At 39.0% G+C, this 13226-nt stretch overlaps 1 protein-coding gene across 1 annotated transcript in view; it reads left to right on the top strand.

Annotated features, from left to right (window-relative positions):
* STAG1 (stromal antigen 1) overlaps positions 1-13226 on the top strand; it is a 200526-nt gene that overhangs the window by 172694 nt on the left and 14606 nt on the right. Inside the window, exons 24-28 of the mRNA XM_050902898.1 lie at positions 3513-3687; positions 6025-6164; positions 7952-8053; positions 9612-9760; positions 10865-10993. Of these exons, the coding sequence (XP_050758855.1) occupies positions 3513-3687; positions 6025-6164; positions 7952-8053; positions 9612-9760; positions 10865-10993 (695 nt within the window). The remainder of the gene's footprint in view (positions 1-3512; positions 3688-6024; positions 6165-7951; positions 8054-9611; positions 9761-10864; positions 10994-13226) is intronic.

Raw genomic sequence — 13226 nt, 5'->3', positions numbered from 1 at the left:
CTTCTCCAACGTGAGTCCTTCCCACGGGCTGCAGTTCTTCACGAACTGCTCCAGCGTGGGTCCCATCCACGGGGCGCAGTCCTTCAGGAACAGACTGCTCCAGCGTGGGTCCCCCGCGGGGTCACAAGCCCTGCCAGCAAACCTGCTCCAGCCTGGGCTCCGCTCTCCACGGGGCCACAGGTCCTGCCAGGAGCCTGCTCCAGCGCGGGCTTCCCACGGGGTCCCAGCCTCCTTCGGGCATCCCCCTGCTCCGGCGTGGGGTCCTCCACGGGCTGCAGGTGGATATCTGCTCCACCGTGGACCTCCATGGGCTGCCGGGGGACAGCCTGCCTCACCATGGTCTTCCCCACGGGCTGCAGGGGAATCTCTGCTCCGGCGCCTGGAGCACCTCCTGCCCCTCCTTCTTCACTGACCTTGGTGTCTGCGGAGTTGTTCCTCTTACATCTTCTCACTCCTCTCTCTCTCTGGCTGCAACTGCTACTCCCCTGTAACTTCTTTTCCCTTTCTTAAATATGTTATCACAGAGGCACTACCACTGTTGCTGATGGGCTCGGCCTTGGCCAGCGGCGGGTCCCTCTTGGAACCCGCTGGCATTAACTTTATCGGACATAGGGGAAGCTTCTAGCAGCTTCTCACAGAAGCCACCCCTGTAGCCCCCCCGCTACCAAAACCTTGCCACGCAAACCCAATACATAGGCTGACTGAAAACTTAAGTGCGTGCATCTCTCTGCACGTGTGTGTGCGCGCACATGTGCCAAAAGTATATATGTGACATATGATTGCATAATAAGGTATGAGATTTTTTTATGGTTCAATGTAGTTATCCAGTTCTCTGGTTTAGATTTTTGGAAAGCCATGCATGCATGGAGTGGGAAGCTTCTGCTATATGCATTTAGAAATAGAAATAAAAGACATGAAATCAAAGGGCTTGTTGAAATAATTTGCATTCTCTGAAAAAAACAGTAGCTGGTTTGTTTGTTGAGATTTTATGAATATATGCTGATTTATATCAAGTCTGTTGACATCTTTTAGTTGTCTACAAATAGCATTTCTATCGGACCTCCCAAGATTTTGCAAAGACTGTAACTAGCTTGCCTGTGGTTTTTGCCTGTGTTTTTTAAAAGATTATACTTCTTAAAAGACAGTTGTTTTTGTGGGGTGTTTTTTTTTTTTCAAAGATAGCTCTGCTTGGCATTTACACTATGCTCTGCAAGTTGATAAATATAAATACTAAAAGCTCAGAGATGTCACTAGTTTATGTATTTTTAAAAGACTCTGACGTGTCATTGTCTTCCAGCAGATTTAACTTTAGTAATTGTTTTTTAATATTCTACTCTTGGCATATTTTATTAACATCATATAATGTGAAAGTATCACCTAGCTTCATGAAAATACCAACCATTATAGCTTAAGCTAGCACTAATGTCTTTTCTGCATCAACAAATGGTAAATGATCCTTCCCATTACTGCAATGTTTTTGTTCTTGATATATATTAACATGGTTTTATTCTCTTACTATTAGTGGCCACAAATTTTTTTTTTTTCATTGGTAATTTAAACTTTTCTTAGAAGCTCCTTTGCAGTTCACAATTCTGTGGAAGCTTTCAAGCCTCAGCTAGACAAAGCCACAACCAACCAGAGCTAGAGACAGCAAGTGTCCCAATCAGAGTAGGTTGGACCAGAGACTCCAGAGGTCCCTTCCAACTAACACTTCCAGATCTTTTTTATTTTCTTCCTTAAAAAGTGTATTTCTGCGAGTGCAGGACTGCTTCTTAATCCTTTTGTTTTACTGGATTTTTTTTGAGAATTCTGGGTAAGTTATATAGTCTCCCTACCACATTTGATTCTTAATCTATACGTTCTTTCCAGAGAAGATCCATGTACATATCAAAGGAAGGAAGAACGTATTAAATATTTATAGAAACAGGACTCAAACATTTCAAAGTTTCCTAGACTATTTGAGTGAAATAAAACTCCTGTGACTAGACATATCTGCAAAATTTCGACATCTGTATCTGAGTCCACTGCTGTCACTATTGGACAGAAATAAGCACTTTCAGTGCAGTATTCAAATGCTCTTTTTTAGAGGTCTGCATTAGGGTGAGCTTAAATTCTGTTGAGTATCAAAGGAATTTATAGCAGGTGAGGTCATCACTGAAATGAATCACAACTTTTTTGATCCAGTGGAGAAAAATCCCAAATAGTGGTATCTGTTTCCGAAGTCTAAGTAGAACATAGTTTACAATGATTAGCGTTTTGTTCTTGCCTGAGTGTAGCTCGTTCAGATTATATAATATACTCCAAGAAATAAGTGAGCTGCTATGACGTTCAGCGTTCACAAAGATTTCATTTTGGAAGTTTGTAAAGGAGATTGCTGTCACTCACTGCTTTTCCTTAGGCTCAGTTCAAAAATATGTTTAAACACACATTTAACTATCTTTCTGTTCAGCTGTTTGTAGAGGGGGAATATAGGACTGAATTAAAGCCTACATTGGATTTCATGACTCTGTCAGAGCTATTCTGCAATCTCACTTCAGTTGAAAACGCCTCTGCCTACCACCTGCCTGGGCATTGTGATTGACACTGCCCTGAGTGAGACTCCTGCAGGCTTCTAGGGGAAGAGACAGCACATCCAGCATAGATCTTCTAGGAGTCTTTTTACACATTCATACTTTGAACCTTCCTCTCTTTCTCAGTTTTCAGAACCTGAGGTTAAAGATAGACAAACTAAGATGATTAAAAAGTACTTTCTGAAAGGTGCTCAGGTGTGCAGTGTAATGCAAGTGAATACAGCTGGCTGTGACACTCTGACATAAGCCATTGGGGAAAATAGTGTTATTCACATGCATGGGAGTATACAGATAAGCCCTTGAAAGAAACAAAGTTAGTAACAGCTGCCTTCTTTCTCTGTTCTCGGGTAACGAGGGTGTAATAGTAACGAGCATAAATCATTGAAAATTCTGCCCTGGTCAGCTTTTATCTAGATTTGAAAGCTGTGCAGAATTACTTGATTCTTTTTGCAGAGAATTGTTGATGAAATTCTGCAAGAATTTCTTTGCTTACAGCTGCTTCTCTGTATTTTCAGGATCTGACAGTGACTCAGCTTGGATTTTCCCTTGTAATGTTGTTCATTTTTTTGCTTGTTTAACTTTTCTAACTGTTTATCAGAACAAGTGTTTCTTCTTTACTACAAATTTGGCTACAGTCCTTGAATCAGAGGTAGATTTAGAGTTCTTTTCATAGAGAAGAAATGGAAGTTTCATATGGATCATCCTGGACGTGGAAGAGGTAGTAAACACGGTTCCTTACATAGGAATCAAAGGCATAACATGTTAAAGTTAGGAGAAACCCTTATGAACACCTTTCACAGCACACAAACAACTACAACTGAGTACAGTTAAAGAAGGACATTTAATATATCAGGAGATATCTGGAAATTAGATAAATGGTATTTTATTTTTTATTTACTTGACTTATGCTTCTTACTGCAGTCATTCTCTTTTGCATTTCAGGCTTTCATGCTGCTCTGTGATCTCTTGATGATTTTTAGTCATCAGCTGATGACTGGAGGTCGAGAAGGTCTTCAGCCTTTGGTGTTTAATCCAGATTCAGGCCTCCAGTCAGAACTTCTCAGTTTTGTGATGGACCATGTCTTTATTGACCAAGATGATGAAAACCAGAGCATGGGTATGTTTAGCTTTCATGTTTTCTACTTAGCTTTTTTTTCCATAACAGACACAGAAGAAAGAAGAAAATAGAATTTTCAGATCAGTTTGCTCAAATGTTTTCAGAATTACTCCTCCTTTATTTTTGGGAGGTGTGAATATGAAATACTGCATATTCAGTGCTACTTGTGTTAAAGAAGAATAAGTACTTATAAAGTTCACTTCATAAAAAAAGATGTTTTCAGAAGACATGGGAGTGGCCTGTAACTACATGCTATAAATCTGCGCCAAATTATTCTTCCTTTACTGATCTATATTTTTCTTAATATTTCCAAAACAGTACAGTTGTAGTTCAGCAGCAGACTTCATTTAATATGGCTTCAAGGGAAGAAGTACGATGGAACAGGACATAGAAGAGAAAGCCTTTAGAGTTATTAAACAGAGTTATAGGATCCTGAAGGCAAACCTTACCAGCAAAGCTCTAGGCAAAGAAGGCCTTAAGAAACTCTGATGTTACTAAATAAACCCCTTCTGTTCCTCCCCCAAAATAATCAAATCAAGCTCAGGACATCATTGATTTGGTTGGAGACTAGGAAAGTACTTGGGAAAGCATCATGTATGCTTGTTTGCGTCCTTGCTCTTTCCTAGGCATCTGTGTGTGGCCACGCTTTGAGAGGCCGGAGTTTGAGGTGACCCCATCTCTACCTCCTCACAAGGATGACTTGAGATTTTTGGCTTTCAGTTGGGGAGAGGCAGATTTGTCAGTTAGGTCTGGTTTTAAATAACTTGGTGCTGCTAGTGTGCGTTACAAATGCCTAAATGCCAGTACAGAGGTACGTAGTTTTTGAATCCTAAATGGTTTTGGGCAAGAGAGAGATTCCCAGGTAGTCAAACTATGTGGAAGAGCTGCTGTAGTGCTCTTTTTGACACATTTTCTGAATTTTCACTGTACTCAGTTACTTGTATGTTAGCATGACACACAGGTGCTATTTTAGGTCTTTTAAGACAGCAATATATAGAACTAAGGTCTCAGAGAATGTATTCTTGCTCTAAAGGTGCTTCCAGTTTTCTAGCTCCCTAGCTCCTCAGTAGCTAACATCTTTGTTGAGCATCTCTTCAAAGATTCCTGGGAAGAATACATTTTGAAACACACCTTCACCAGAAATCTATGTGCAGTTAATCATACTTCGTGAGTTCAATGTTCAGAATAATACATCAAGGATAGATTTTAGGAGGACAGTGTCTAATTTTTTTTTGCTCTTTAGCAAAATTGCTGTTCTTTAACATCCTGTGATTGGACTGGGAAGACAGCAAAAAGATGGATGAAGATCTTTGTATGTAATCTCCATTCCCTAATGCTACTCTGACTCCATGAAGTCAGTCTGACCGTTTATAACTTTTGGTATTCAGAACACATCAGTAATGATAAAAAGAAATGAAGAAAAGGGCGGGGGGAGGGGAGTGTGCTAATGGGCCTCAGTTCTGTGGGTTAAAGCATCTCAGGGTTAAAACGTGCATGCATATTCACAGTCAACTCCACTGCTCTTAAGAGATTTCCTGTGATCAAATACATGACTTAAGTACTATGGCTCTGTGGAGACTCTAGTAAGAGTGCAGCAAGAGAGTCTCGGTGACACCATGTCCCTCCTCCCCCCGCCACAGCTCTGTACTTCAGACTGGTTGGAAGTTTCCCTCCAAGAATAAGCTCTTCTAAATACCAGAGAATATTTACTTTTATCACAACTGTTATAGCTGATTTCATTTTCCTATATAAGTTGTGGAATATGCTTTTATCATATATTATATTTAACATTTTATGTGTATAGTTTCATTTTCATTCACAGAGTGGAGTCTTACATGGGAACTTACATGAATTTTACTTCCTATTGTTATTGATGCTTTAGAGCCATCGATTTCATATCTGAAAATCCAAGGCATGCAGTAGAAGTATTGCTGCTTCTAATTTTCCTTATGTGAAAAACGTATAGCTTAGTCATGTTCACGAAGCATCTCCAAATGTCCTGTGTTTCAGAAGTTAAGCAAAAAGCATTCAACAAGTCTTCACTGTGGCCTTCCACAGGATAAAGAAAATAAGTGATGCAATTCCATGTGGATTATGTTCAATACCTACTCAGGACTATAGATAGCATCCTTGGTCAATGGAGTGTCATGTTCCTGAACTTTCCTGAAAGTCCTAACATAGGCAGGACTCAAGAATTATCACCTTTCATTTTAGCTTCTCCTGCAACAAGCCGTGCTTCATTTTAAAGAATTGATTTTTTTCTAAAACCTGCTCTTCGATAATGTTGCTTTAGAACATAGCAGTTACTTCTAAACATATTGTTGTTGATGCTTTCAGAGGGAGATGAAGAAGATGAAGCTAACAAAATAGAAGCTTTACATAAGAGAAGAAACCTTTTGGCTGCCTTTAGCAAGCTGATAATTTATGACATTGTGGATATGCACGCAGCAGCAGATATCTTCAAACACTATATGAAGGTACAGCTCTGTGTATTCTCCTCTTCCTAACTGAACACAGACTGTAGTGTCAGGGCCCCTCTTCTCTCCCTTCCAGTGTAGTAGTTAAAGGTTGAACGCTTTTGAAAGCTTTTTCAGCTTTATTTGATTTTCTGTAATAGTTTTTCCTTTCTAAATTACACCTGCCACTGAGAAGCAGTAAGCTCTGAATTTCCTGTCCTGTGTAGCAGGAGTGCTTTATTAAAGGCAGCACCAAAAGTTGGTCCTACAAGGTGCTGAGTATTTCCAGAGAGGCTGCTCTCTTCAGAGAATTTATCCTGCTCCTCAAATTCATCCCTAGAATCCACAATAACAGTTTTCTGTTCAATGTCATATTTCACTGGGAGTCTCCCAATCTTGGTGCTTGCCATAAGGAAGCAGATTTTTTTGTGAGAAAACATTTTTTAAAACAGGAAAGCAGTAAAAAAAAAAAAGCTCTGTGTAGTACTACTGTGAGTGGGTATGCATTAACTGAATGTCTCACCAACTTACGCTGCTTCCATACAGTACTTAGGCCCCATGAAATTCAGAAAGACTTGCTGCTCAGCTGCCACTGCACCCTGTGCTTGCGAGTTTACCTGCCAGAAAACAGGCATGTTAGCGGTCCTGACACTGCCAGGCAACACAAAGCCCCTCAGATTGCCAGGCATACCTCACCTGTCTCTCTGTAAGGGATCAGTCATCACAAAGATGACAAGGAGGAAAAACTGGAAGATGGACTGGGGAACAGGTCCTTTACTATAGACAGTGTTTGAGATGTTGATGTGAAATATAAAGGATTTAACTTTAAATCCTCCTCCTCCTGTTCATTAGGAGCACGCAGTACAATTAAATCCCCAGTGCACACTCCAGCCGTCAGCCAGCTCGCTGCTCAGGGTTAGTCTTGCTTAGGGATTTTTTTCCAGAGCAGGAGTTTCAAACGGAAGCTGTCACAATCCAGGTTAGTTTCCTACATGCTGCTCTAGGTTGGTCTTCTACACCTCTCCTTCTCTTGAAATTGGGGGACAGTGAGAGAAATTGAATTTAAATTAGAATACAAACTAGAAGTATCTCTGTACCAAAGAAGGCAGAAGCAATATTTTAGAGGGAATAAGTGGTTGCAAATGCAGAAATATTAATGAGGCTGAAAGAATACTGTTTGGAAAAAAAAATTTCATATGCTCAGCCTGGAAGTTTTAATGATTATACAGGCTTTTCTACCCAAATGATCAGTACTATAGGCTGTAGTTTTCAGCAACCATTCTTCTTACATAAAGAAAATCAGCACTTGATACTGACTGATTCCTTACTCGGGTTTCTGGCTTCAGTGAATTCCTTTCTTGGCCGTCTAACTCACCTTGCATTGTATATGGAGCTTCACCCCTGTGTGCTAGTGTCTGTTCACACCTACTTGTTGAAGGGTGTGTTGGTTCAATGTAATGCTGTTTCTTCCAATTTGCAGCCATGGGTCACTCTCATCAGATATTTAGTTTGGGGTAGGAAATACTCTTTTGGTTTTTTTCTATGTATTTGTTACAAAAGATAATAGCAAATAGAGAAGTTCCTTACCTCATCGCTGGCTGCAGGCTACCAATCAGTTTAAATTTTGATATTGAAATACTGCCTCCCACTCACACAAAAAATCTGGATTTCAGACTAGGTTTTTTGGCAACTGCTGCGTTTTCAAAACAAGAATTACAAGTAATCTTTCTATTGGGAAAACTGTAAGAAACTGTATAAGAGGTTCAATTTAAAGATTTAAAGAGGGTTTTTTCCACATTTTTTCCTAGTACTACAATGACTATGGAGATATCATTAAGGAAACGCTGAGCAAAACAAGGCAAATTGATAAAATCCAGTGTGCAAAGACACTCATTCTCAGTTTGCAACAGGTAAGAATATTGATTTTTGTTAGAAATGCCTCACTGCAAAAAATACTGGACAGGATTTTCTCTGGTGCCCTTTACAATGAAGCGAAAATACTACGCTTCTGTTAAGAGATTATCTTGCTCCTCAATTCAGGCTGTCACTGTTCATTTGTCTCAGTAATCTCTTTCTCCTTAAGCCCACACTGGCAAAGTTTTGGTCAGATTAAAATGGAAGAAAGGGAGAGAAGAGCTTTGAAGGCAGTTTGGTCTGAGCTGATTTGTAGCATTTGTTTACTGGTACCTAGTGAACAAGAATTAGGATGACTTTTTCTTCTTATAATTAGCTGGAAGTGACGCATCATCTTTACATTTTGTCTAAATACTGATTGATTTTTTCAAACTTTAAGCCAATTAGTTTAAGTCTTCCAATATTGTTAAACATGTTTTTTCCCTGAAAAATTTGCTTTATATCAACCATAAATTAGTGGCCTGATGATGAAATCCATCCTTGTTCTGCCAACAGCATGAAATGTATGCTTCACTAAATAGCATTTAGGCCCTTGAAGTACCAGCTATATCCATTACATAGAGAAATTACTTCTATAAATTAGATGTTTTCCAATCAGCTGGGCCTCCCAAAATTAATTCCAGAGTACTAAGGGATTTCCTGTAGCAATCTGGAAGCTGATAGATAGCTGTGAAAACTTGAGAAAAACAGATGTACTTCCAGAAGAATTGGCGAGTGTCAAAGTAGTTCCTGTCTTTAAAACCTGGAGAGGGGAAGAAGTCAGGTGCCATAGATCAGTCAGTGTAATATCATTTCATGAAAAAAAAATAATTAGACAAGGTATTTGCAAGTGCCTAAGTGATAGGTAACAGCCAGTATGAATTTGTCAAGGAGAAATCATGTCAAATTAAGCTGATTTCGTTCATAGTATGGTAACAGCTTGTGGATATCAGAGAAACAATAGGTTTAATGCAACTTGATTTAATATTGTCACTGACACTGTCTCCCTTGATATTCTCATTAGCCAGTTAGGAAAATGTGGTCTAAATGGCAATACCAGAAGAAGATATAGACCTGATTGGAAAACTACTGAGTAGTTCATTACTGTACTGAAAGGGCATTATGAAGCAGGCTTTGAAGGCATTTACCCAGGAATGCTGTTCAGATATTCATTAAGTCTTGAATGATGGAATAGCAATTTTGCTTCTTAAATTCAAAGAAGATGCTGATCTGATGGGTGGTGTAGGTATTTTAGAAAAGAGCGTAAGGATGCAGAACCATCTTGATGAGCTGGGAGAATAATAGTAGCAATTCAATGCAGGTAAGGGTAAAATTTGTTTAAGAGTTATCGTGCACACAAGCACAAGATGGGGGACAACTGGCAAACAGCAGTTACACAGAAGAAAGTCTGGGAACTGAAGTGGATTAGAAGTTGAATATAAGAGAACTCTTACATCTCTGTGAAAAAAGTCATTAGAACGTCCACTCTTAGCCATAACAGGTTAAGAACAAAAGTCTTTCTCAAGAAAAGTGTTTTCTAGGTCACAGATTTTAACAATTGAATTCTTTCTCTAGCTGTTTAATGAGCTTGTTCAGGAGCAAGGTCCCAATTTGGACAGGACATCTGCCCATGTTAGTGGAATTAAGGAACTGGCCCGTCGGTTTGCCCTCACTTTTGGCTTGGATCAGATCAAGACAAGAGAGGCTGTGGCCACACTACACAAGTGAGTGGTGGTAAATAAACTAGATTTTCATATTACTTCAGATTAAAACTTTTGCTCAGCATAGCTTTTCTAAAGGTATGTAATCTTAACAGGTCCTGGAATAATGATATGTTTTTTCTAGTTTATGTAGAAAATTGGTAGGGGGTGTACATGTATGTATGTAAGAAAGGAAGAAAAACTAGCTGCTACCTAATTATTTGTTGGAATTTATTGGAATGGCCATGTTTGTTTATCTCAGGTAAAGCCACTGGTATTATATATATTTGTGTGGACTGTATCTCACAACTGTAGATAGTTCTTTGTACCACACCACTGTGAATTCTGTAGGCACCAAGGGCTTTTATAGAAAGATATTCCAAAAATATTTTGGAAGTCTTTTTTTTTTTTTAAAGTGGATTGAAGCTTTTTGTATAACTGCTGCATAGGAAAGTGTAGAAAGGTGCTGCTAAATTTAAATTATGACTTTCCTGTGCCATAAAAAGGTTAAAATATTAAAGTTGCTATCTCAGAGACTAAGTCATTAAGACTAAGATTAGCAAAGCATGATCAAAATGCTACCAGACGCTTTCCTGTGCCAAGCAAAAGAGAGGTCAAGACGTGCATGCGCCCTTATTGGATAATGTGAAAGTAAATTGTTTTCTTTAGTCTCAAATGATAAAGCAGAGATAAGGCAGAGATGCATGTATCAATGTACTGGTAAGTAAATTCTCTTCTCTGACTCTTGATGCAAAAGTTGTATTTTGTTATATCTTACATATTACTCGTATTGCAAGCTTCTGCTTCATGCAGAAACAAGAAAGAGCCAATTGGCTTTTCCTGCTAAGGCAGTGGCTTTCAGCACCTGCTAAGTTTCTTAGATTGTGGTAAGTTCCTTCTTACCGTGTGACTGGCAATATGTTGTCTTTGAGATTGAATCCTCACAAATCGAGAGGGAACATTTGATTCCCCTTTGTCCAGAAGCAGGTGTTTGCTAGTAATGAAAAAATAAAAAAGTTATGATGGGATATAAAGATGTAAAGAATTTCATCACAGTTCAGATTTTGGGCAACATTTTTTTTTATTTTGTTACGAATGTCTGAAAATTTTAATATTTCTTTACTGTAGAGATGGCATAGAGTTTGCGTTCAAATATCAGAATCAAAAAGGACAAGACTATCCACCTCCTAACCTTGCTTTCCTTGAAGTGCTTAGTGAATTTTCTTCTAAACTCTTGCGACAGGACAAAAAGACTGTGTAAGTAATGCTCCATTTTCTTCTGTGGGTTTGCTGGGCTGTGTTAATCACTGTAGTGTGTGTTTAAACTCTCTGCTTTGAGGTTTTCACAATCTAACGGGGGCTATAGGAAGTCCCAGTGAGACATTTCACATACATAGTTATTCATTGTTTTATATTTTAAAGTAATAAAAGTAAATGAGAAAAGGAGAATCAGGTCCACTGATGAGGTGAGTTTGAGACCTCACAAAACAATGTTCCTTAAAATTTCCCATGGGGCACTGAAAATAAAAAACAATCTTTTTTTCAGGCTAGAAGAAAAAAGAAATGAAATGTTAGCAGTGCAGGAAACTTACGGGCCTGTAAACACTGCAGTAACATCTGTTTCTGTTAGATATTTACATAAAATGTAAACATATATTTGTTGTTTAATATATTGAGTTAAACTGGGAAATAAAGGTTTGTGAAGGCTTGTGTTACTGGCACAATAGGATAGAGAAAGAGGCTGAGAGGGGACACTAGTGTTGGTTAGGACAGAGCAGGTGGTGGAGACCTGGCAGGCTAAAACAAGCAGCCTGAACTTGATATGGTGGATAATTACTGCAGATGAAATACTGGAAATTAAATAAATCAGAGGTATTGTTGATAAGATCTGACTAAAGAGCAAGAAATACTGTTTTATGAGCAACATTTGAATAGACTGTCAAGAGAGGCTGCGGATATCAACAGAATTGGCAAAGAGAAAACTGCATTATTAAGGGCAAGTTCATAGTAAAGACATGTTGTCGGCCTCACTGCGGAGCTAACGCTCTACGTTTCTAATACGTTATGTAGCAAATATCCAGGATTTGGCCACAGCACAGAAGTGGTAAGGGAAAAAGGAAGAGGACTCCAGTGAAAAATGAGCCAAGCACTACATGCCCAGTGTAGAACTGAATTCTTTGAATAACTTTATGACCATTTAAAAAAATGGAATTGCCAGATCTTCTGATTTATGGTTATAGGTCTCTTTCCAGTCAATTTTCTGACCACAATGAGTGTAAGTCGTATATATCTACTATAACTACCTCAACTGACTCTTTCTGTCAAACTTTTGTAGTGTTTCTGTGAAAACATTTGTTTTAAAGGATTTTTCTATTAGGTATTCAATTACGAATATTATAGCATTATCTGTGTTATAAGAAATGCATCTTGGTTAACTTTGTATAATTTTTAATGTATACACACTTGAAGCAATTTATTTTTTTTATTGTATCAATAATTTGTCAGTTCAGCAAACACAGTAGAAGAAATAGTTAAAGGAGCTTGAGAGTTGGATGATCCAGTTGGGCTAGCTTGGCACTCAGTTTTTGAAACTGCTCTTCTTTGGGATATCCTTGAATCTTGTCAACCTCTGTCCTGTTCTTCAGGACATGACTTAAGGATAATCGGATTTTATGACTATCTTTCTAGCTGAACCGTAGATTTTCCTGCATCTGTTAGCTTAAGTGCCATTAGCCTGATTCCTATTTAATTTAGTGAAGCTTATCCTTCCTGTACAGTCATCATCCCTTCCACAAGTTTCTCCAGTGTCTAAAATTTAAAGTTACATCGTTCTGTACAGTTTACATGACAGCTTAATTTGACCTGGTCCTTTGCATGAAATTCAGTACTTAGGAGATCTTGTTCCTTCGCCTTCTATGTTGCCGTTTAAAATTTTTTCTCAAAGGTTCTCCCGCTCACTGGTGCCCACATACACAAGCAGTGGCTTCTTTCGCAGGACAGTAAAGATTGCTGTGGTGGAATCCATTTCTCCTGATGTTATCTGTCTTTATTGTAGTCATCTGTATCTGAGCTATTTCCTTCAGCTGAATTTGAAGATCAGTGAAAAGAAATAGGTCCTGTAGGGCATGATTTATCTGATCTGTGCTAAATTACTGCTTTAAGATGAGTTCAGACATGCCCTAGATTCCATTGGCTGTGGTGACTTTGAAAAGAGTCAAGATAACTTGCTTATATGTAAAGATTTCTTTTGGAGATACCTACATTCCTTCCCTTGAGAGATCTGTCATGTTTGCACCCATCAGGCAATGGCGGTATTGCCCATAGTGCCTCACTGACACGACATACTCAGCTGTACTCTGGATAGTTGATTTGCCCTTCTCTGTAGCATGACTCCTCCAATCCACAGGGACCTCTCCCCCTCCCTCCAAAGGGGTTGCCTATGAACAGGAAGGTACGTGACCACCATCTGGTGGAGAAGTCCTGTGTACGG

The sequence above is a fragment of the Gymnogyps californianus genome, chromosome 10, assembly GCF_018139145.2.
Source record: "Gymnogyps californianus isolate 813 chromosome 10, ASM1813914v2, whole genome shotgun sequence".
Lineage (NCBI taxonomy): Eukaryota > Metazoa > Chordata > Aves > Accipitriformes > Cathartidae > Gymnogyps > Gymnogyps californianus.
The sequence above is the reverse complement of the archived record's forward strand: the minus strand, read 5'-3'. Positions and strand labels throughout refer to the sequence as shown.